Genomic DNA, 25,672 nt, shown 5'->3' on the forward strand with positions numbered 1-25,672 from the left:
CTAAATGGAACATTTCTATCAATTTTGTATCACAGCTTCGTTCTTGAAAAGCTGACTCAACCTTGTTTTTCATTCTTTAATATTCACACAGGGGATGTATCATTATAAATCACCTGTGGCCTCCATTCCTCTCCTGCACAATGTTCAAACTTTGTTTTATTTGACTTATTTAAATAAAGGCTTTAGAGGTGTTTGTTAATCCATTACTGAAATTCAAATGAACACTTGAGTTTGAAATGGAAACAGCATTAAAAGCTTTAACACTAAAACAAACAAACAAACAAACAAAAAAAAACCTTTTGATTCACTCTCTGTTGAAAATTCATTTAATTGGAATTACTCATTCATTACAGCAAAGAGAGAAGCTTTACAAAAGTCTGTGCAGGATGCCAAAAGGTCTTACATAGTACTGGAATAGAAATAGTCACTGATTTATTCATCAAGCAAACAAGAGGGTACAGTTGCTTGTTCATGGCAGTGCAGTGAAGTATCGTAAAAGTCAATGATTACCCAGCTTTGGAAGATGATCAAATGAAATCTGAACTCGTAGGAACGAAGAGTGTACGTGATTTCTCTCAAAATGAAAGCATCAAGTACGAACAGAGACCTGCGTGCAGACAAACAAACCAGTGACCAGACCAGATTTTCTAGTATCAAAATGTCAGTTTGACACTGACATTTAAGATGTCAGTTCTGCTTTTCTAAAACTGTAAAGCTCGAATGAGACAAAGCAAGTTCAGTGATAATTTAACAATCAAAACCATCACAGAGGAAATGAAACTGCAGGTGTTGAATGATAGAAAATAAAATGATTTGCAGTTACAGCACAAGATCAAGTGAAAATGAAAGGTGCTTCTCTTCTCATCTAAAAGTTTATTTAGTAACAGCAGTAATATTGACGATGACAATACTTCTCCTGCCTGAGTCATGGGATAAAAACCAAGAGGATCTAATTCAGCCTCGAGCCATCCTGAGTCTCCCGCTTCCCAAGACCAAAACCACTCACAATAAAGAGAATATATGCTCTTAATATTGGGATTTTTAGAGAACCTGTGAATCACATTTTGTAGATGTAGATATTATGGCAATCAACATTTCAGTGTAATATTTATTCCACTTATTAAAAAAAACAGAAGCTTTTCTTTAAACACAGGCTTAGTTAGTCAGGTGATAGTTAAACACAAATTTAGATAAAGCCAAATGGAAGTGTTCATATGTCATATATTTATCATATGTTTCAGCTTTTGCTAATGGAGAACGACCAGGAAATAAAAGCACCCCTGATGATTGGCAGCAACCTTTAAAAATCACCACAGGTGTTCTCCTTCAACCCTCACTCTCAGCCGTATGCCAGGAGTGAAAGGTGACTTTTAGTGTCAGGTGGATCATGGGAAACCAAAGCCAGACAGGATGGACTCAGGGAGGCCAGCTGTACAGAAAAGTGCAATTCATATTATTACTATCATTATTAGCTATCAGCATCACACCTGCTGTCCCACAAGCAATCTACAGGTCAGCATGCTGCAGTTACACTAACTCTTAGGTATACACTGGGACGGCAGATATTGGCTATAATATCAGAGTAAGGAGAAACAGTAAGCGCGTTAGGAGCAAGAATAGTCTTTTGGTGCTAAATGTGGTGCTACAAAAAGTTCTGACCATGACATGTACTCAAGCATGTTCATTCATTCATTCAAAGGATGTGTGATTTTCTTTTTTCCCCACAAATACGCTTGGGATGATGTACATTTGTCCCAACGTAAACACACTGATTATATGAAAATTAGATATTATTTCTAGAAGTACTGTCTTTTTTTTTTTCTTCCTGGTATAAAAAACATTCTTAGGTGCTGGGAGTATCACGGTGGGGACAGGATGTGGGACTACAAAACATATTTCAAGCCGACAGGGTGCAAATGCATGTCTGAATAATTCACAATATAGCCCAGAGTAGGAGTGCCGCTGAACTGGGATCAGCGTGTCCAAAAGCATATCCACCTGGTTTGAAATTGATGTCATAAAATGTTCTTAATACAAAATATTGTGCTCATAGAGTGAGCTTAGAGCGACAGAGAATTAATCTGTTATGAACAAAGATTAGACTAAATTCAATCACAGTAAAAGCTATTGATTCGCACTGGAGCAAATTAAAATTCATTGATATTAGTGTTAGAAACTGCAGATGACAGTTCTTCTGATATTTTGCGTTAAAGCGAATGTCTTTTGTGATCAGAGGTATAAGCAAACTGCCATGCTGCAGACATCATTTCATGGTTTTTTCATTATATTCTCTGGAATTACAGAGAGCAGTAGATTAACTGGAGAGCGAATCTACCAGAACAGAAAGAACATTTTATTAAATCTCCCCCTACCCACACACGGATCAGCACTTCTGTTCTGAGAGGCTTTGTGAATAGCGGCTGTGATGTGTAATGAAACAGAAAACATCAGACAGAGGTTGAGTGACAGACAGTGAAATCCTTTCATAAAGCTTTCGTCAGCTGTGATTGCCTGAACCTACTGTTTTATTAATACAACACAAACATGCTGAAATCCAAAGGAGGATCGCGACCCTTCCCCCTTCAAAACCCAAAGGAGCCTTAATAAAAAGGCTTTATGGTGCATGTTCAGGATGTAAGATTTGATCTGCACCATAAAAAGTGACACATATTCATAAAAGCATGATGGTTTCCAATTTAACATCAGCCACACCAACCTCTAACATCCCAGTGTATTTTGCAGAAATCATAGATTTGTTTATCTAAATTAAGTTGGCACCATTTCTAAGCAGGTTAGCTCTAACACTAAACCTCGTTTGGAACTACTGAGAGAAAGAGAGAAGGGTTGCCTGCACTGGTTGCCTTGTACCACATCAAATAATTTTGCCATGTTATTTAGACATGTAGACATTGTGGCTTGATAAGAAGTTAGCTTAACATACTGACCAGCAACAGCAAGGCTAAGTGCCTGCACACATTTAGTCTTTCACACACTGTCCTCAGAATAAGCTACAATATGTAAACATGTTGGAGTATTTTCCTCTGGAGAGAGGCGTTCAGGTTCCACTGCATCCGCCCTCTGTGCTAAGCTAGGCTAAACACTTTCCTGGAGTTATTTTTCCTGGCAACACAGCAAACAAGTGAGCAGATTTTCCCCCAAACTGTCATATTCCTTTATAACACATCTCTTTCTTTCCACATCAGCTACTTATACTTAAGTTTATATTTTAAGTCTGGGATTTGACCCTAATGTTTTGGCACTGGATTGCTGCCGTACTAACTTCACTGTAAACTCTGTGCATGTGCTGCATGTTGGCTTTCTGAAATCTTTTCTAGGTTCTGTTTTCTTGGCCCAGTCTTGGAAGGCAGGACATAAAGCTAAGTGAGAGTACCTTGTTAAATGAACACCGCTGATGTGTCAGAAAGTGCACCCCTGAGGCAACAACAGATACTACACCCCTGCTGAGGCAAACTTTGATGAAAGGATCTCACACAGCATCACTGTGACCCACATATGTAAACATGGCATGAGGAGAGTCTTCTCAGCTGAAGGTGTCTCCAGCACTAAGTGTTAGTTTTTTTTTTACCTACATGGACATGTGGTTAAAGGATCAACGCAGTGTTTTGATCGTATAAAATCTTGCATAAGCCTTGCAGTAAGAAACATATTGGTATTTTCATACTATACACATGCAGATCACATATCTTTATATTTACAACAGTGGAAAAAAGGATGATTAAGAGTGACCAATACTGAGATGTGCTATGTCTGATTCCTCTTTTCGCCCTGTGCATGTTAGTAATGTTTCAGTGCCATTATCAATAATATTGCTTTATATTTAATTGAGAATCCTTCGATCACATATTTGTTATTAGCCCATCTAAGCTTCCTGTTGACTCTTAGTATTTATATATAACCAATTACGTCATGTCCCTGCATGAGCACAAGCACTGCCCTATAAAACTGCCATACAAAATCAATAATTCAACGACATGTAAGTCGGGTACGCAAGTCATTTTACACTCATAATGATTTAAGACTCAGTCCAAACTACATTTTCCTGAATAAGAAGGGAACTAGCTAACCTAGTCTTTTTTTTTTTTTTGCTTGATTATTATATCGTATTTACAATAGCTGCTACTTATTTTTCACCTACTTTAATTAGAATGTGAATTTCTCTCTTGTTTCAAAAGGGTCACCTGTGCTAAAATTTGTGCTTTTCTTTCCCAGACACCAAACATCTGTGCCTGTCTGGCTGCTTTTAGTGACCCTCAGAAGAATAGGTCGTACATCTCTCAGACTACTCAGGTTGACATCAATTCAGTTACAGCGTGAGGTAGCCATACTGCTAATGTCTGTCAATGGCAACAATAGCAGTGACATCTAAATGGGATCCTTGGGACACTATAGCCTTGTAATGATGAAAACCACTGAGGTTTGGTGTATTTCATTAGGAGAAGCATGTGATTGATGTTGTCATGGATACTGCTCTGCAGCCCCAAAGGAGCAAAAGCGCTGCTCTCTTAAGTGCAGAGGCTCTGCGTTAAGTATCACAGACTGTCTGGCCCTGTGGAGGAGAGGACATGCCTGAAGAGTTTTTTCAACAGTGTGAGATGTCTCGCTCTCATTCTGTGAAATGTCTTTGGTGTAAATCGGCTTCCTGTGACCTGAATTAGCCCATTAGCTTCTTCCACAGGAAGGAGAGGGAACTAATTAGTCAAACGCAGTTGTTAGAACTGTGGGAGTTCAATCTAATTGACTCTGTCCATGCCTCTCTTTAAATATGTTTAAACTCGAGCCGCTGTTTCCACTCTCTCATTTATATTTCTGTGGTCCATCACACACATTGTTATTTAGTCTGTAATTAAATGAGCCACTGCTGATTTACTCCTGGTGTAAAGAGCAGAAGGACTACAGATTTTATCCAAGGATGTCATTTAGAAGCTACTCCACTACCACATCCCACACATGACCCTGTAGGTTTCTTTTCTGACCCACAGATACTTTAGAGCTCTTTGCAGTAAACAAATATGCAGTATGAACTATCAGTTATTGGGGTTTAAATGCCCTTGAATCAATAAGAAGCCTGATCTGGTCACAAAGTAGCTGAATACATTAAAACTGAAGAGGCTGTAAACATATGACCTTCCTATACTCTACACACTATAAACTATTATTGGTACAGTCAATAGTGGCATTGAATAGTATCGTGGGTTTGGATTCCTAGAGCACCAGCAAATGTATGGACCTTTCTTTGAGTTACTGATGTTACTTTAACCATTAATTCAGGACTTGGTCTGAGAATGTCCTCCTCTTTTTCATTTTCTATCTTTCATGGGCTGAATGGACTCATGTCTCCATGCAGTGCACTGAATGTCTAATATTGTTGGTTGCTTTGTATGAAACTCCCCCAGCGCACATACACACTCGCCTCTCATAATCACTTATTCAGTCTCATTCCGTCGGGGGTGCGGGCTGCGTCGTTATCACAGATTGATCCAACTGCGTCTTTCCAGTCACTTCATTTTGGCAAACAACTGGGCTACAATAATCAGAGCTCCATGAGATGGATGGGGGCTGAGATGAGAATAGGAGGCTTTAAATCATGCAAGTCATTTATCTGCTCCCCAAATAGCACCCCGTTCCATCTCTGTCGTCTCTTTTATCACCACTCCTCACTCTATGGTGTCCGTGAATCGGGTTCGTCTGCAAAGAGACCAAGAATCCAATTACGTTCTTGGGAGCTGTTCCAAAAGTCCTAGAAGTGTTGCACAGTCCAATTTTATTTTGCTCTGACAGGGCTTGTGACAACTCCACTGGGACAAAAAAATAAAAACAGATGAGGCTCGTTTCTACAGTTTGCTCTTGTTCTTGTGGGAGTTTTCTCTGGCATTCATCATTAGTGTGGGTGAGATGTGGTGGATGTTTCAACTTCTTCTTCCTCTTTTTACATTTTTTTAGATGATGTCTTTAAATGTGGCAGATTTGACACCCAGGATATGAGAGAATAGAAAACACCCATCAGCACTCACACAGGAGTGGTGATATTCAATCTAGGTGAGCTTGTCTCAGTTTGCAGGTTTTTCAGAAAGAATACGTCAAGGAGATTTTCTCATGGCTACTGGTGAATGAGTGCTGAGACAAGCACTTGTGTCTGAGAGGCGGGGACGCTTTCTGACATGCTTGTACTGTTAATAATAGAGTCTGTGTGTGGGTGGGATGAAATGCAATCATCGCAGTGCTTGTCTGATGCTGTGAGAGCAGACAAAAGTGCTGTCAGAGGCAACACATTGAGATTTGCCTCAAAAGGGGAAGATGCTCTTCGCTGTTGTTGTTAGTAGCCTTGGTCTTAGAAAATAATGTCTGATTCTTTGGAGTGTACTGAGTCTACCTGTCAAACTGTCACCTGTATTTTATTTATTTATTTATTTATTTTTTGACAACCTTTCGACAGGAGATAAAATCATTTGATCCCATTCAGGTGTTTTCCTAAAAGTGCTGAGTGTTTTACCCTTTTCACATCATCATAACTTCTTTTTGGGCCTTCTGCCCATTGAAGGCTGCATGCAGGCAGTCTACTCTAACATCAGCATTTTCCTGTAGATCTGGACTATGATATCTACTTTAATGTTTAATTTAAATGCATGCATTTTCCATATGCACAAAATTGCATTGTTCTTCTTTTGATAGAGCTTGGGTTTATATTTTGCATCTCATTTTTCAGTGCATAGTGCATTAGATTTTGTATTGTGCATTTTGTGCAACTGCCTTTTTATTATTTTCTTCTGGGCTACAAAGACATCTGGATCCAAGCAAGAATATTTTGTCTGTGATGTTGTTTCAAATGCAGTGAGCAAGGACTTGGTGTTTGGATATGATAAGGTTCTCAGAAACACAGAGCCAGATGTGGATTTCATTACTGTATAAGGAGACATGAGCTAAAAAAAAAAAAAATACACCCTGGTGCATCCTCTCAGGTGCTCTGTGCTGATTCCTCTTTCTGCCCAGCTTCTCCACTCTCAGCCCCTCCCTCTGTCTTGGCTGAATCTGACCCAGCAGTGCCCCTAGAGGCCGTTCCCGGTGATGCAGCGCCACGCAGGCTGCCATCAGGGGTTGCAGCTGCAAATGAGCGAGGATTGGAGGCAGGGCTGGCGCTCATGGCGGAGTCAGGGGTCCGACTGGCACTGAGGTCGCCATCGGGGACAACGGTGGCCTCCAGGCTGTCGGAGTGAATTCTCCCGGTCACGGCTGTAGGGGAGACAGCGTTCAGGAGGGGTTTGTGGGAGGCGTAGGTTATCGCACCATCAGTGTCGCTGTCCAGTGGGATACCAGAGGTGGTGAACTCCACTCCGGAGTCGCTCATCTCCATAAAATTGTCAGAGGTAAGAGCCTGGTAGCGGCCTGGTTTGGACACCTCAAGGCCCTACAGAGAGAGAAAAAGAAGGAGAGACAGAAAAGAAACAAGAGAGAATGTGAAGTTAAGAAAGGGAAAGACAAAAAGCAGGATTAAAGAAAAAGACAGAAAAAGAGGAAAGAGTAGAAGAGGTTTGAAGACGACGATAGGAAAGTAAAACGAAAGGGGAGCAGAAAGAAAGACAAAGCAGGAAAAGTACAAAAAGATGTTGGGGGAAGGTGGACAGTAAGGGGAGGTGCAAGAAAAGAGAGGGGTGAGGGGAGTACCAAATGGATTCTCCCAAAAGAGCGAAGGAGATGGAGGAGGAAGGCGGCGTAGGATGGAGGAAGGGAAGGAAAAGAAGTGGTAAAAAATTGAGGTCAGGAAAAAAGCAACATGAATTATTTATGTACATGTTTCTAGGACCATATTTATAGATTAATCTTCCACTAGTGGAGTCAACACTACTTATTACACTGAGACAATAAAAATGCACAGAACATAAATGAACAACATAATTAATACACAGGAAGAAAATCAATGAGAATTATACTAAAAGGTATACGGTGTAAAATATAGGCCATGGATGAGAGACAACACCTGACCCCATTTCATTATTTACACAGAATGGATAAAATAACAGGATGAAACTTCATTAGGTCATATTCCACAGTGACATGTAGCCTCTCTGGTAACGGTTTTTATATGTCTAAGTATATAACTGTCGTTTAAACTGGATTTCAAAGACTATTTCAGCTTGAAGAAATACAGTTAATTAACACCTGCGAAAATAACAGTCATGTGTAACCTGCATGTAAAAAATGTTATAATTAAATTTATATATATCACTTGACATTTAAATCAACAAATCTGGGAGAGCAACTATTTCCATCTGATCTTCAAAGATAGAGTGCACATTATTCCTGCTGCAAGCTCTCATCAAACAACTCAAAGAACTCCCTGAACCTTGATCTCTTCACTTTCTTTACTGCTCTTTATTCCAGTTTCACAAAAGGTCCTGCCTATAAACTTCATTCTGCTTCACTGCTGAGTGCACTGTGGAAGGTTGATTGCTTTTTAATTACACTTGGCACTGAGGTGACATTATATAGCAGGTAGTTCCTGCCAAGCAATCTCAAACACGAGGATGGTAAATTATCTTTCTGTTTCTAAATTGCTTCTTTATTGATATGCTGCTTTGAAGGAGAAGCTCCCTGACAGTACACAGGTGTTTTTAATCAATATGTGGATGTTACTCGGCTGCAGCTCATTCTCAGAATCAAGATTAGGACTTTACTCTCTCATATTATTGCTGTAATGATTCTTATATCTAGATCTTATCAAAACAGTCACACACCCTAAAAGCTGCTGCTGAAACACTTGTTTTGTTGACCTATTGGCCTGATTACCATTTCAGGACTTCCACGTCTGCCACTTGGTAATGAGCAGGTAGTGTACAGTAGTATAAACAGCTGCCTGCTGTGTGTGAAAATTACAATATAAAAGCAGTGAGAGTGGATCAAAACAGTGAAATTGCAGCCTGACAGCTAAACAATGAGCTGAGAGTGACTATAAAGCTCCACAAAGCCGAGGGGAGCTGAAGAATCAAGAGATAATTCTCAGTAGTTCACCATTAAAAACAAACTATTTCACATTAAACATTGTCATTTGATGCATTGTTATCAGAGACACATAGATTATAATCGCTTTAAACACTTGCTTGTTGCTGTGTATGAATGTATTTTAATGTAATGTGGTGTCTGCTGTTGGGTCTTGGTTCCACCACTGACCTTGATGGTGACCTCTGTGCTCTCCGAAGGCTTATCACACACAGACTGCATCAGAGACTCCTCCGTGAACCTGGTGTACGCTTCATGGACCACCTGCAGAGCCATACACACACACATACAGACACACAAAAAAACACACACACACATGCAGGAGACGTGTCAAAATGTGGCCACAACAGTGTAACATCCCAGCAGCTGTGTTTTTGCTTACAACTAGTCATTAAGAATACAAAGACACTGCTAGAAGGACATGAACACACACACATAATCACATAAAACTGCACAGAAAGCTCTTAAATACACATGTAAGATATTGAAGAGGACACACACATGACATGATTGAAAGACAAGTTTTTGTATTTGTCTTCATGGTGAGTCTGGAGGTTGAGAGGAAACAGAGCCGGACGGCTGTAATCTTTAAAAGAATGTCAGGTCCTTTGAAGTGCAGGAAAGATGGAATGAGCGAAGATAAAAGGCAGATGGAGTCAGTTTGAAGAGATAAAACTGAGATGGATATGTTTGAAAGAGAGATGGAGCAAGTTGGAGGACAAATAGGAGAGGACAGAGACAGGGTTTAAAGAATGAGGGTAAGACAGTGAGGAAGCGATGTAAGATGAGATGTAGGCTGCTTTTAAAATCATATACAGCTAATGGCTAGTGAGTAACTCACTGAATGAACAAATGGTTTATCCCTATATTATGTCATTTGTTAATGCTTTAATGTGTGTAATTTGACTGTATGAATCATGTACTAATAAAATATTTACCAGTTGTTATTAAATGTGGATACAGTGGAAGAAAACAAGACTATAGGGAACACAGGAGGAACATTTGGGCGTGTTAAAGAGGAGGAGAAATTATACTGCATGTATTTTTGTAAATACAGTCTAGGATACAGTAGAGGGAAATAAAAGTGAAGTCAGAAAAAATGATGCTAACAACCTTGATCTTACTGTGCAATTAAAGGAGATACAATAATAATAACTAGTTTCCTCATTAAAAATGAGCCATGTTTAATCCACCTACATTAGGTCTGTTTTTTTCTACTCAGCCTGTTATGATGATCCCTGCTAGGAGCAAATTATAGACCTATTTCAGCTCGTCTTTATTCCAAATCAAGACATGATAATTAATCGTGCAGCTTCCCAGAGGCAATAATGTTTATTACGGAGTAAAACTACAATCTGTAATTTACATTACACAGTAACAACAAGGTTGTTCCCTACTGTTGTTTTCTACTGCAGTATTCTGTATGTAGGATTTACAAAAATACTTATAATTAATAGAATTTATTTCTTCTTTCCTCTGAAATGATTCTGTACAAATGAATGAATGAATTGTTACTCCCTTGTTCCCCCATAGTTTTGCTTCTTCGACTGAACCCACATTTAAGTACCAGTAGCAACTGGTAAATATTTTATCGGTGCCTCATACATGCAGTGAAATTACATTGTAAATCACAGACTGTGTCATAAAGTGTTACCAGATATTTCATTTCTAAAATCAATCTACAGCCACAAAACACCTATTAAATCTTAGCTGCCAACATTCTGCATGTTAAAGAGATGCTGTACGTTATGTTGACGTAACGTACAGCATGACTTTACGACTAAAACTGGTGAAAAAAAATATTGTGAATCATCTTTTGGTGAGTGAGAGAAGTGAGGGTAAGTAGGAAAAAGAGAGGGTGGCGAGATAACAAGACAGAAGTGGAAATTGAGACAGAAAGCGTAAGTAAGAAAAATGCCCCAAAGTGAGACACTACAGACATAAAATGAAAGAATGAGAGAGGGAAAGAGAAGAAGCAGAGCCGATGATAAAGATGTACAGCGAAAATAGGCAGGGAGAGCAGCAGGGAAGGAGATGGAAAGTAAGATAGATGAGAGAAAATGAACAGGATGTGGGAAAATAGTGAAGTGCAGAGACATGACGATAAAGAGAAAGGGGGACTCAGGAGAGAGAGAGGGAGACAGGTGGAGAGGTGAGATGATTGATTTAAGTTTTATGTCGGTCTCTTGGGTTAAGTCCTGAAAGGTCGCTGACATCCTCTCACACGATGTTCATCTGTGTTCCCAGATCTATGAGGAAATCCATAACATGTCAGAGCGACCGACGTCAAGGGCAACTGCTGTCATCTCAACCTCCACTGTCAATACACAAACACACACACACACAAAGCTCCCATACACACACACACACAGAATTTAAACACACATTATAAGCATGAATATACACACACAGAATACTGTATAAGCATTTACACAAACGTAAGAGGATACACAAACACACACTCAAATAAGATGGCACACAGACACAGACAGTGAGAGGCATCAGGGGGAACACAACCTGCTGCTTTAACATTTATCCCATATTGATCAGTAGTCATGAAACATCACATGCTAGTGTTTATTTGAAGTGACTGATCCTCCAGTGTGTTTAGAAGATTAGAAGTAGGATGAAGTAGAAGGCCATCCAGAGACAGCACAGGCTGAATATGTATGTGTAGCCTCCCTGACTCATTGATCCTTTATCTGACTGAGGTTTGTGCAAGTTAGAATCTATGGCCCTGACCTCAGCTCTTAAAGATCAGTAGCCTTACTGTGCTGTGTGGTGATAAATCCATGGAGCTGTCTGTGGTACTGAAGCGGCAAACGTATTTGTAATTGCACCTTTTTCTTTCAGTACCACCCCCCTGTAAGTTTTGTCTTGGATCTATAATACTTTCTAAAATATATATTATAAAAGACTCAATTCTTTACTATATCATAGCCAGAGTCTGTGCTGCTGGAAACACACCCCAGACCACGTCTATTCTAGGGGAGAGATGACTACAGTTTGTGACAACACAAACAAACTAAGAGACAGGGGCAGCAGTATACCAGCAAACTCCCATGTTCTGCTTGGTAAAGTGACTGTTTTTGCTAATGGAGTCTGGTAGAGATGTACAGTGATGTTTCTGGTCAAACAAAAAGGATCTTACTCTTCAGTAAGAACTCCAAAGTGCTGCTAGACTGTCAACTCTGTGTCGTTTCCTTTTAAATAGAAACCGATGACTAGAAACATAAACGTATCCTTAAAGTCCTCGTTAAATAGTTGTAAGTGAAGCCAGAAAAGTAAACAGAGCCAAATGTATGGCCCCTGCTCGTTAAAAAAGTGGCAGCTGGAACAACAGAAATTAGTCAGTAAAATATGAATAATGGTGCCTTTGGTGACTAGTGACATTTGGGAATAAATGTAAAAACATCACGCCATAGTGGGAGTGTCTTAATGTCATGTCACATGTTTATCTATTTCATTTTGATACACAGGAACTAGACAAACACAGTCGAACACAAAAAACACTGACAGCACACCCACAGACTTCCTGGGCAAGTAGATGATTACACAGAGACAATTCTCAAGAGAATAGCTATGAATAAATCTACTGTACATCATGGAAGGTTATAAGGAAAAAAGCCTTCTCATACAGGTTAATCACTACTGCCCTTAACACATACACCATAAGCAAAGCCAGCACAGATACCCACATCACACTGTACACATCAGATATTCACCTTGTAATTCACCCAACACAATAAAACACTAAATATGTGCATGTGTGTGCTTAGCTAGCTGAATCACTACGTACTGTATGTTAAATACAGCAGCGAAGCTATGATGTCATATCAGTTATCATAACCATACTGTTTATGAGTAACTGCAGAGCTCGGTCCAAGTTGTTAATCAGCAGTGAAGGAAAGAACAGAAAGAAAGAGAAGGGACAGAAAAAGACAGAAAGTAGAGGAAATGAGTGGCACTAATATTTCACTAATACTGGAAAGAAAGAGCCACACATTAATGTGACTTTCTCAAATATCATTACCCAGCTGAAGTTACACACACCACTACTGAAGCGATATAAACCACCTCAACAGGTCATTTAGTCTCTTTACTGGACTTTAACATCTAATTTTCTTAAAGCAAGTGAAAAGAACAGACATCCTTCAGTCATCCTCTCTTCATGGAGTAGAATCAAGCAGAAAGAGCTGAGATTTTCACTTGTTTTAACAAACATGAGATACTGAGAGTAAATGTTGGATCAAATGACTTGTTAAAATGGACATTTTCTTTAGTCTGCACCCCGACCTGGGTCAAAACTGTATCTTAAATCCTGGAAGACAGTTCTCACACTTGACCGAGCTTGTCAAACCAAAACTGTGTTTACAGTTAATCTCTAGCATATAAACGGCCTCTAAACTCAAACACTGATACTAATCTTTACATCTGACTCCCAGTAAGAAAGCAAACATATTTCCCAAAATGCTGCAGTATGGAGTTGTTTTTTTTTTGTTTTTTTTTTTTGCATGTTTGAGTCCATTAGCAACAAAGGCAATGCATCACCAATCATTTTCAAAGTATACCATATGATTTCATACTGATTTCATACTCTCCTGACTACCTTCACTGTCTATTCATTTCAATAGGATATGAAAATAAACCTTTATGTGTTGCGTTTAATGACACAACCTTTGCTCTCAGTTGTTTTTAAGTGGAATATAGTAATGTTTTTATTTTTAAATACTGTAAAATAGAGTCATTTGATCTTCTTCCTCTCATATAAAAGACTGTATAGTCTTGTATGTGTATTCTATATAAAAATGAATCCTCAAGCACAGCTCAATCACATGAATATTGAAAAGTCTGTAAGGATCACAGAGACAGTTTGACCCAAGTCGCGGTGCCAGATTCACTTAACGTAATTTATTGACTTTTTGTCAAATTAGGTCTTTGATCAACTTCTGCTTGTTCATTAAGATTGATAGCAGTTTCTCCTCAGAGTCCAGGATTTATTTAGTGTGCTGGTGCTCAATATCTTTAATGGCTTTATATCATCTCAAAAGCACACAGCTCTGAAACTGTCACCAATGATCTTATTACATAACAGCAAGTTGATCAAGGAACTTATTTGCCACAAAAGAAGCACATTTCTCTAGACACCAATATGAGGAGGGAAGAGCAGGAAAACAAGAAGCCAGAACACAATTCTCTCACCAAGAAGAGGCTCCGTTTGAGGCTCCTTAAAGAGGGAGAAACGTAACGCAAAGGCAACAGCGTTAGCTGGGCCACCAATCAGAGACATCCAGCTGTGACCATAAAGGCCTCATTTCCACAGCAGTACTTGTTCAGTTGTGAAACTGAACCAAGAAGCACATCATGAAAACATCAGAAACTGGACAAACATTCATCATGTTCCTCAGACTCTTAAATATTAATACAAACACAAAAACAAACCACACACACATAACCACACGACCCTGAACGAGGTAAACTGGTAATTATATACCTACATTAATAGCTCTTGTCTTTGTGGTGCAATTCCAGTATTAAGTACAACGAGCGTGATGCATGCTCAAAATGACAACTCAGAGAATAAGGAATACTGTATCTACCAGTCTGTAATGTAATAGATTTTTTTTACGAGTAACAAAGCAGATACACGGCAACACACACACACACACACACACAGTGACAGGGAAAAAGAGAGAACAGAGATAAACATAACAATGATGTGACATCAGCTGGATTTTAACAGGGTAAGTATACAATCAGGCTGGTTCTGATGTATAAAATCTCTCAGCTAAACATCATCTTATAGTCTCTGCAAAGTAAACTCTCTCTGTGGTTTTTGGTCTGTGAGGGAATCATCTGTTAGCAGTGGTTTTCTGTTGCTTCAGAAATTCAGCCAAACTGAAAGATCATTTAGTGTTTGGACGCTGGTTGGGGAAGAAGAGGTTAACTGTCAGCTCATCTATTTCCAATGATCCACTAATGTAGTCAATCATCAATTTGGAAAAACAACTGCACAAAGATAATTTAGCTTGTTTAAATTAGTTTCAAACCATAGAGGTCTAAAATAAGCACAGGTAAATCAGTCCCACCTATTTTTAATTACATCAAAAGCTACATTTTGAATTTCTTAGATGAAGATAAGATGAGACACTCATCTATTCTTGACTCTAACCCCTTAGGTTTTTGAAACTCTCATACAATTGATCTAATCATACTTCTTATGCCACTTTGTTCTTGTATTGAACTACTCTCCCTTGGTGGAGCAATTTATTTCTGAGCCCGATGTTTAGGTGTTTTCTATAGGTGAGTCATCTGTTTGTAATGGGTTTTTAATTAGTCCATAAATTCAGTTGGTTAACAAATTCCCAACTGGGGACGTTTGATGGATGGGTTTGTTGACAGAAGGGTTAACTGTCAACTCCTCTAAATCATCCAATCAGTCAATCAGCCAGTATTGAGCAGGTGAATAGAGGGAGAACGAGGATTTTAAACAGCCAATTGGAAAGCAATCAATGTCTTTTATTTTGTTCCTGCAGGCTCAGCACAGCCTTAAGAACCCTTATAATCCATTCAGAGTTAAAGAGTTTCATTCAAAACTGACATTTTAAGACAGAACTTCAAAAGGCTCTTTTGTAGGTAAAAAATCACCTATTCTAAAATCTGATTAATAGCACAAACATACAATGAATAAAAACATGGTGGGTGCTAAACTAAGCCTTTCTGTGACTAGAAACATTGAGTGGTCAAAAATGAAGTGCTGATTGAAATTACAAAAATGGACAAAAAGCATTTTCTTTTGAGTTTCCTGTGAGGAGCTGGTACAAAAATATCTGGTGCCAAAACCCTGTAAGTATCTGCAGTAGCACCCCATGCTGCCAGGCTTACATGTAATTTGTGCTCAGACTTCATTAAAAATGAAAAATGTGACATTTTAAGAATGTAAAAAAGCCCCTAATAATGACAAGTTAACAAATAACAAGATATGACAGAGACTGTGGGGTCTGTGGAAGGTTAATGTAAGACAGCCAAGTGTGAAGGAAACAAAAAAAGAGAGACCTGGAGAGCAGCCTCGGCCATGTTGATGTCTTTAATTTGGCTGTAACCATGTGTGTCAGGTCCAACACTGCAGGGGAGGAAGTCGGCCAGATGACCATCCTGACTCCCGCAGCAGGAACAGAACCCTCCTCTACACTTTTAATCCTTCACCAGCCCACACACACAGACATGAACACACATTTCACTCTCACTCCATGACAAGCATTAACTCCTATGAGCCCACTGCTTCACCAGAGCTCTGTCTTATTCCCAATGCAGTGGTCCAACAATATTCCTGCATCACAAAGAAATGCAGGATGATCATAATGCACTAGGAGGGTGTTACCTGTCTGAAAGCCTCGCCGTCTCTCTTGCCAGCCTGCTGAGCAATGAGCATCAGCTTCTTGTTCTTCTCGTTCCTCTTATGTACTTTATAGAGACAGGACAGCAGGCACACCAGCAGCATGAAGGCGATCAGGCTCAGCAGGGAGAGGATGGCCACAGTCAGGGGGGGCAGCTTATAGGCTGAGAGTAGGACGAGGAAAAGTGGAGAAAAAATACAACCACAGAGAGAAATAATGAGCCTTCTGTAACTGCTGGAGAAGGCCTCTATTATCAATAAACTGACTTTGCTGTGTAGCTACTCATCTTTCATCTCTGCCCCTTTGCAAAACAAAATCTTGTTTTAATTAGCAGGGTAACTTGACTGGAACTGTTGGCTGTTATCTACATAAAGACTCAATTTCTCTCCCATACACTTTAGGATATCTAAATGAAACGCCATCAGTTGGTTAACAGATAAAGAGAAAACAGATAAAGAGTGACAATATAGTTACACAACTGTGATAAAATAAAATAATAGAAGTTTGACAAATTCTAAACATTAATAAACACTTGCTAAATATAGTAACTTAAAAGTGTATGCAATGTATTTATTATTTCAATTTGCATTTTCCTTTTTGTACACTGCACAGGTAAAAACAGAATTAGATCCATGGCACACAGCTCATATTCTAAGTGTGTCAACGCTATCATTCCACAGTTTCATTATTTACATTTATGACTACCCTTTGACACAAAAAGATTAGATGCAAAGTTCAAATCACTTGATAGAATAGGCAATATCATAAAACAATATACTATAATATTGCTCCATCTCTTCCTACGCATTATGTAAAGTAATTTCCCTATTAAAGAGAAGCTCAAAGTCTGTTTACAGGCCTTGAATGTGTGAGAGAAGTGAAGTATGCTTGTGGCTTCGGAGCCACAAAAACAAGACTAGAGGCTGCAGTCTAGTAGCACAAGACATAATGCCACTGATGTAAACCCTCAGTTTATTTTTGTTCAGTAAAAACTGATGCTTGTTAGTTTGTTATGCCTGTGAGCTCACAGCAAAGCGAGATCAAAACTCACAGTAAGATTAGAGCTACATGAATTATGTTGATCATTTAAATGTGTCTTTTCTCTTACCTTCTACCTCTATGTAGACATGAGCCACAGGATACCCAGCCAGGTCTGTCACTTTGAAGACACCTATGTCGGCCACGTGGACCTTCTTCATGTTGAGCTCTGACCCCTCCACGGTCAGCCTGCCCTCCAACAGAGGATCCAGCGGTGTCACCAGAACCCCCTGGTCCACGATGACCCGGTCCTGATTGTCTGACTTGGGCCTGTAGACGATGTTAAGGTGGGAGTAGTGCAGGTAGAGCTTCATCTTCAGGTTTCCTCCATAGGGGAGGTGCATGAAGGTCTGGTGCTCTGTGGAGAATCAGAGGGAGAAATATAAACAGATGCAGGGTGCTGTATGTAAGATGTATTCAGACACATTTCTTTGATTGAAGCCATTTAGAAGTCTGATTTCTGAGTCCAGCAACATTGAACAGCTAATGGCTAATGAACAGCTGAATAATTGCACACAGAAATGCACCACCCTTCTTTAGATCTGATAATGTGGAGCTCATGATGCAGATTTTCATTTCTTGCAAATACTCTAATACTCAATACTTGTCCGTTTCCCCACCAGCTTAGCTTTATTTGGTGTGTAATTTAAATTTTAACAAAGGTGGCAAAATGGCAAAATTACCTGTTACACATCAGCACAATAGCATTCTAATGTTTGTATTTACCTCAAAGCACTAGAAGGCTGTAAAGCCAAGTATTCCTTTTTAGCATATCAGTCTTCATTCATAATATTTTGTTCCATAACATTTCAGTAATGTGTTCTTGATATATTTTTATCGACACCCCATTCTTTACTGCTGCTGCAGCCTAGTGTCCCTGCAGGCAGGTTTAACCTCATTTTACATACATTAAACAAAGACTTATCGCCTCTACTGAGATTAAGGCCTCTTAGAGGCAATACACTCAAGAATGAGATAATGCAGACGGTGACTCTGGTCCATGATGGAAACTTTGCAACGTGAGAAACACACAGAGAGCCCGACACTGCATTATGATGACAAAGATACAGACAACTTACACACACATACAGAGAAACGCCACATGCACATGAGATTGACTGATCAGTCAATGAAACCTGAGAGGATGCAGCAGAGCACAGATCACTCCTCACCTCTGACATTCAGACAGTTCCTCCTCCTGACTTTGCCCTCACGGTCCAACACTGTAAAGCTCCCCTCGTCCGTCATCCTGACCGAGTGCAGTGTCACCCGCTTCTCCGACACACTGAGGCGTCCCACGTATTCTTCTGCCGACACCGCCGTCTGGTTGTACACCACCACAGGTGGAGGCTCTGTAGTTTGTTGGATCTCTGATTGATTGGCCTGAATCAGACTGGGTCTTATCATGGTGAAAAAACAAAAGGAGAATAATGTTATCCAAAATAACACACCAGCAGTCAGTGTGAATCTTGCTCAACCCAATTAGTAATGTCACAGCACTAAACAACCAAGAAACAAACTAAACAATATTTAATAAACAGGACTCCATGTTGAATACAGATTACTGAATCTTTTTTCCCTGTGGTGCTTTCACTGACCATACCTGAACTCCAGGGTGATGGGGCCTTCGACGTGATTGAGGTGGATGTAGTAGGTTTCTCCGTACTTTACCACTTGCTCCACAGCACAGTCTGATCAACAAGACGAGAGGAAACAAATTGTGACAGGAGCTGTAACACAAATCAACTAAATCAATGAACTCTAACTTTTCAGACTTAACAAAATCAGTTTTATCAATCTAATCTTTGAGAATTTGTGTTTTCCACGTTTGCTAATAATTCAGTTGTTGGCCTTAGCTGGAAAAAGAGTGCAGCAGCCAGTTTACCTCTAACAATGAGGATGAGCCTCTTGACAGCGTTGGGGTTGTTGCTGTTCTTGATGATGTACACGCCCTCGTCCTCCTCCTGCACGTCCTCCACCACCAGGTGACCCAGAGAGTTGACATGGCACCGTGTGTTGTTCACCTTGCCGGCTCGCATCAGAACCACCTCAGCGGAGCGATTGGTCCTGGGTTTAAACACAACCTCTCCAGCGTTCCCAGGCGGGACATCGATGTGAATGTCCTCCCCAAAGAAGGCTGTCCTGTGTTCCTCTTTGACTGGTAGAGACAGCAGAGACATTTTATTAGACATGACAGAGAAGATTCAATTTCATATTTACATTCTGCACCCTGATTTTGATCTGATCACTCTATGACTGCATCGTCTCCCATGCATGTAATCTGTTCATTCTCAAAAAGCATTCTTAGTCATGCATTACAATCCAAACAAGCGTGTGAGTTTACCTTTTGAAGATGCTGACACAACTGTGGAAGAAAAGATAGAGAGGAGTTTATTTTAAAACACATCTTTCCTTAGTTGTCTGCTGATTTAAACAAAGATCTTTAAATAAGTCAGAGCTCCTTTGTTCTCAGTGAAAAACCACACAACTTCTCCCAAAAGTACAAAAACGTTTGAAATGTAAATGTCCCACATAATGACAGCTAAATATAGACCGGGTGTAAATACAATCTGACACCTCATAAGAAAAGCAAAGAAAGCAAATAAGTGGAAATTAAACAGATCACAAGGTAATTTAGTTTGTTTGGTGTGGTTTTCACAGCATCTATGCTAATCATTCAGTTGAAACACATTTGGTTTCGCAGGAAGTTTCAGACGTTCATTTATCCGACCTACTCCCATGTGACTGATTATGTTTGTGCTTACCAGTGCAGAACAGGGCGCTAAGCACTGCAACGCTGATTACTTTCATCTTGAATTGTCGTTCTCTGGGGGGGAAAAAGAAACCCACACACAATACACAACAATTAAAAAACCTTTATATAGCATGATTATGTTTCCACAAGGCTCAAATCAAGACTTTCTGAAAAGTGTTGTCTACTATACAGTAACTGTATAGAAATAGGATAATTCTATTTGACATATTGTTTTGTTTTCCTTGAAATTGTTAATCTGGGTTCAGCGTTTAATCGAAGAAAAAAAAACTCTGCAAGGTAGAGGCATGGCAACTTCAATCTGTGTCCTCACGTTGAGGAGAGGCCCCCCCCCTCCTGCTCTGCACCACCCTGCTTCACTAAATAGCATTTCACAAATTAGCTCTTCAAATACCTAAAGGAGAGCACTGGCAAAACTCCATGACAAGAAAATCTATAATGCTGCTGTAAAGTAGAAATACACCGTTAAGCCAAGTTTTATAGATAAAGTGTCTTCAAAGCAGAGAGAGGCGTGTGGCAGTCATGACTTTGAGCTGAAGCGTGGCCATCATCTCTCCTGTGGTGTGAGGACCATGACCACAAACAATGAAGAAAGAAGAGAGGGGAGGAAAAACAGAAAAGTAAACAATGAAGGAAGAGACGGGTATATCAGAGAGTACAAGAGGGAGTAGGAGAGATTTAGATGCAAGAGTGCATGGTCATCCCTTTGGGACGATAAGATGGACAGGAGCCAGCTGGCACGATGGGACTCTGACCTTTTACCACGACTGCACTGGATTAGACTAAGCAGTAGTAGCACTGATTTATTAAGGTAGAGTAATTAGATGGAAAGATCTTGGAAGAGACAGAAAGAAGCATCTTGAAAGAACAGGACTGCAAACTACTTGCCACAAGAATGACATTTTCTCTATTTTATCTCTTCCAGAAATAATTTTCCAAGTAGGTATTTTTTGCTTTTCTCTGCCTCAAAACTTGTTCAAACTGACTTTTTAAAAGTATATCATAATATAATACTTACTGCATCTTCCAGTTTATTTTTAAATGCAGGGGAGAGATATATCGTGGGAGTCAAGTTTGTTGCCAAGACAAAGCACCAGTAACAAATCTACCAGGACAAAGATAGCTGCTTGATTTGGCTGAATAAGGAGGCCAATATAAGGCTTCAGCAATTTTAGCATTTTTGTGGAGCAAGGGCTGTAGACTTTGACCCTGTCCTTTACAAATCAAGTTAGAAAGGAGTCATTTCAGGGCCAGAGTCATTACAAAAACTAACTCTTCCACTGAACATGAAGACATCAGAGTACTGTGTTATGATAGACTGACTACAGATACTGCATTCACATCAAATCTGTCTGTTTTCTAAACACTGACAAGACTTCAGCTACAGCACAACTCCACTGTCTCAACACTACATCTACGGTTAGGACACTTGGACAACAACAAGCGATCCAGTTGTTTCTGACTTCACCGCAGTCTCAGCAACAATGGTCCTAATGCAATGGCTGAAACCACAGACTTCAAAAAGCCTGGTCAGCGATTTAGATGGAGAAAATGCACCAAAAGTCATGAGCTAAAGGAGTGAGCAATATACAATTTTTATATGTAGACTTCCTGAACCTTCTATATAAACCTGAACAACAGATGCACCACATTGGGAATGATGAGTTATTTTCCTGTTTGTATCCAGTGCAGCTTTATGGAATCACTCCATCTTTAGAGAGAACAATAAAAAAAAACACTGAATTTCTGCCAGCTTCCACAGATGAAGGATTAGAGTGCTATTTAAAGAAGAAAAAAGAGGAAGAAAGACCATCTACTTTCCCTCTGCAACAGAAGAAAATTCCCTTCAAGATGACGCCCTAGTATTAGAGTGGGCAGAAAAATTGCTCAAGAGGCTCTTACCTTTAGCAGAACACAGTAATCATACCATATTTTCTAATCGCTGCCCCGTGAAGCAGGACTGAATCACCTCGTTTTAATATTCTACAGAGCCATTAGCTTATTGTGTGTGTGAGTGCTCATGCTGCAAAGGTATAAATCACAGGTTTGATTCATTGATAGAGAGAGCTTTACATCTGAGGAGAAAATGAGAGGTTGCTGCTGATTATATAGAGGTCGTGTCACTGACAAGGCAGACACATACACACACTTTAAATACTGACACGTGAAAAATGTATTGAGTGAAGTGCAGTCACAGCAGTGGTTGTACATTTAGAGAATATAGCTAAAAGCATTCAAAGAAGTCTGCATTAGATCAAATAGAGGCCAGTCCTCGCTGAACCTTTCCCCCGCTTGCAACCCTAAAAGAAATGCTCTGCTGTCCTAATGACGGGGGCGGCACTATGAATAAAAAACAAAACTTTAAAACATTTTCAAACAACAAACTTTCAGACATGACCCCTCTGGTTTGAACTGGACAAAAAAACTGGAGGGATGCTGGTACATTTGCTACGTTTTTTTCATTCCACAGGCTGCATCAGAGGGGGTGCAGTGATTAAAGGTTAAAAATCTGAAAGACTGCCGTTTCATCACTGGGTGTCCTGGATAAAAAGCACCAGCTACGAAGCCTGAGATACAGATGTAATGCTTGTCCTTTGGCTGAGGACATGATGTCCATTTAAGAAGTCTGACTCTAAATGGGGTCAATGCTCTCCTGTCTCCTGTTATGACCAATTAGATCAATCGAGCCGTACAAGGCGAAGCATTTACTGAAGTTCGTGTGACACATCCAGCAGCCTCCTCGTGGTGAGAGGCGTGGAGGCTACATCTTTCAGGCTGATCTCATCAGCCTGACATCCATCCTGACTGACGGAGTTAAGAGTTTTTCTTCCCCCTCATCTCTCCCACACAAGACAGGAGGGTGGTAGCAACATGCCTCCATCCTCCTCTTGTTACAGTACTGTCTCTCTCATCTTTCTGCTTCTCTGTGACTCTTTTCCTCTTCTGGTTTGTTCCTGCTTTCTTTCTGACTGAATCACATTAGTCCCAGTCAGACTCATACTGGGCCAGTCTTGTCCTAATATGAGAGCAGTGCCACCTTAACAGTGGATCCAATTCCTGCACACTTCCCCACACTTCCCTCTTCTGCACCCCCACCACCAGCAGCCCCTCTCTTCCCATCCTCACCCTTTACGCAGCCCATAAAGCCAGGAGCAGCAGCTGGTGCAACCAAGGGTGTGTCACGACCAACATGAGGGGGGCTGTCCCATTACAGGGATGTCTGGGCAGAAGATGGAGGAAATAAGAGGGGAAGGATGAGGGGGACTGAAGAATGAGAGAGGGTTAGTCAGACACGCTGATGCTAAAGTTGGTGCATAATGAAATTTGTTACGTCGATGAATAAACCATTCCTTCTCTCTCGTTCTCTGCTGTTTAATTCTAATGGGTTGATGGTCTGCGCACTTGCCTTACCATCAGTGAGACTACAGTATGTCCAGCACGCAGTTATAGCTGAGGATTTAACACAAATCAGCAGATATCTAGTTGAAGATTTGTTAAGATGACTTGGTTTGCCATAGGATACCACCATTCCTCACTGCACCCATTCAACACTCTGTAAATGACTCTTGTATGTGACAAATACTTAGTCAGCGGCTCTAATGTGTGCCAGTACATTGCGTAACCATTTCCACGGGGATGCACCAGAAAATACCCCCTCAATTCACGGGTATTTCCCGCACACAGAACATGATAATGCACCACAGGCTCAGGCTTCAATAAATGATCCATGTATCCTGCCTTTAAACTACTTAGTGATCCGATCATCACCATCAGTGTAAACACAGTGATAATTCAAGGAGTCTGCAGAAGAAAAATTAGTGAATTAAAATAATTAACACACAACTGGCAGAAGAAGGAGACCGTTGCCTTATTAAATAATTTATTATATGTGTATTATGAGCATTCCTGATTGAATACCGTGAAATTGCACTGCTACATGCCTGGAAACCGTTAATTGTTTTATTCTTATGTGAAGACCCAGCACGCCTTCGCTGCGTTGCTGTTGGTTACACGCCCTAAATCTGCATTTACTGCCGTATGGGACCGCTCATCTCAAGCAAACAGTCAAAACAGCGATGGAAAAACTGCAAGATTTAACCCACTACCTCCCTGTTTGAGCGAAATACTGAGAAAAACACCATTTGCAGTAATATAAAATTATAATTGGATGCTGGTAATTACCTTTCTCAAGCCTCGAATCCGAAAATCAGTGGACTGGGAGGGGCTCAGGAGGGATGGTTTCTGGAAATTGCCTCTTTTTTCTGTTTATTTTATTAATCTGGTCCACCCCCGTCACCCCCAGCCCGACAACAACAGACTTCAATGGGGCCGGATCGGGAAAAGCTGAGGAGTTTCGGTTGATGTCGGGTTTGTGGACCATATGAGATCGGCGGTGCTCGGGACGCCTCGGTAAAAATCGTCAGTTCTGGCTCGGAGCCACAAACTGCCGCTCTGCAGTTTAACCTCAGGCCATCATTACACATGGATGGTCTCTGCAAGCTGACGTCCATTCATCTGAGCAAGCAGTTTGAAGAGGGAATCCTCCTCCAGCCGTACATACCCAGAGCTCATCAGTTTGAGCTGTTCAGTATCCCAAAGTTATTTTATCATCAGTCCTCTGCACCTTTACACAGTATTGTATTGAATATTTGCGTTATCAGTGGCAGAAAAATAATAATACTAGCTACTCCTGTCTGAGGTCCTTTATCTCAGTGATCCATAACCGTTTTTAAAAAACAAACAAACAAAGGTAAAGTGCATAATAAATACAACTCACCATAACGCAGTAGCAGGCAGCATCAGCTCTTCTTCTTAGCCTTAGCAACACGGTTAGCAACAAAGTACGACCTTAGCAACGGTTAGCAACAAAGTACGGTGTTCTCGGTGTAGCTACAGTTGTTGCTGTGCTGGTCCTGAAGACTTGGGTCCAGGCTTGTCTTTTAATGCAGGGTACTCTGTCTCTATGTGTCGAAGCAGTTTTGAAGGCTTCATCGCCTCATTTGATAGCCTGTTGCTACATATCGTGTAGAGGCGGCTTGTAGCATGTGAAACACCTGTCGCGATAAAGCCGTATTTTAAGTAGGACTCCCGGTATTTCCCACTAAATGTAGCTTTGTTTTCTTGACAGTCTTAGATTTATCTACTGTCTCATCATTGGGCCTTTTTCCCTTTTCAAAGACGCTCTCCACAGACATTAGTTGTTTACTCATTTTAGCTAGTTAGCTAGCTAGCTTAATTTGTCGGCCATGGCAGACAGGTGTGTGTCAAGCGCTATCAGGAGGCACAGACGGATGTGATGGGCAGAGGTTCCGGTCATTTTTCAAAATAAAACACTCCGCAGGCTCCAATAGTCAATAACATGGAATAACATAAATTGTTCTTTCTGTGCGGCCCTGTGTGACCATGGCCATTAACCGCTTAGAGCAAAAAATGTATCAGAAGTGACTGTTTG

At 40.3% G+C, this 25,672-nt stretch overlaps 2 protein-coding genes across 7 annotated transcripts in view; one reads left to right on the forward strand and one right to left on the reverse strand.

Moving 5' to 3' along the window:
- LOC108881900 (class I histocompatibility antigen, F10 alpha chain) overlaps positions 1 to 25,672 on the forward strand; it is a 272,592-nt gene that overhangs the window by 166,475 nt on the left and 80,445 nt on the right. Inside the window, exon 1 of one of the 4 annotated variants that reach the window (XM_051068641.1) lies at positions 16,044 to 16,056. The exons of the other annotated variants lie outside the window; for them this stretch is intronic. The gene's annotated coding sequence lies outside the window, so the exon portion shown is untranslated. Of the gene's footprint in view, positions 1 to 16,043; positions 16,057 to 25,672 lie in introns of those variants that run through there. 4 annotated transcript variants of the gene reach the window in all.
- Positions 309 to 25,500, reverse strand: LOC108881912 (uncharacterized). Of its 3 annotated transcripts, none has more exons than XM_018674120.2 (10): positions 24,998 to 25,500; positions 20,213 to 20,274; positions 19,792 to 19,812; positions 19,333 to 19,605; positions 19,051 to 19,138; positions 18,620 to 18,846; positions 17,518 to 17,805; positions 16,394 to 16,572; positions 9,184 to 9,276; positions 309 to 7,423 (listed from the first exon to the last, which is right to left on the reverse strand). In XM_018674120.2, exons 2-10 carry the CDS (start codon positions 20,256 to 20,258, stop codon positions 6,974 to 6,976), a joined length of 1,665 nt encoding a protein of 554 aa, XP_018529636.1. In that variant the 5' UTR covers positions 20,259 to 20,274; positions 24,998 to 25,500; the 3' UTR covers positions 309 to 6,973. The 3 variants fall into 3 exon arrangements, with proteins under 3 accessions (XP_018529636.1, XP_018529635.1, XP_018529637.1); XM_018674119.2 differs by lacking the exon at positions 24,998 to 25,500 and adding an exon at positions 24,403 to 24,679; XM_018674121.2 differs by lacking the exon at positions 24,998 to 25,500 and adding an exon at positions 23,347 to 23,814.

Source organism: Lates calcarifer, linkage group LG3 (assembly GCF_001640805.2).
Source record: "Lates calcarifer isolate ASB-BC8 linkage group LG3, TLL_Latcal_v3, whole genome shotgun sequence".
NCBI classification, from domain to species: Eukaryota; Metazoa; Chordata; class Actinopteri; family Centropomidae; genus Lates; species Lates calcarifer.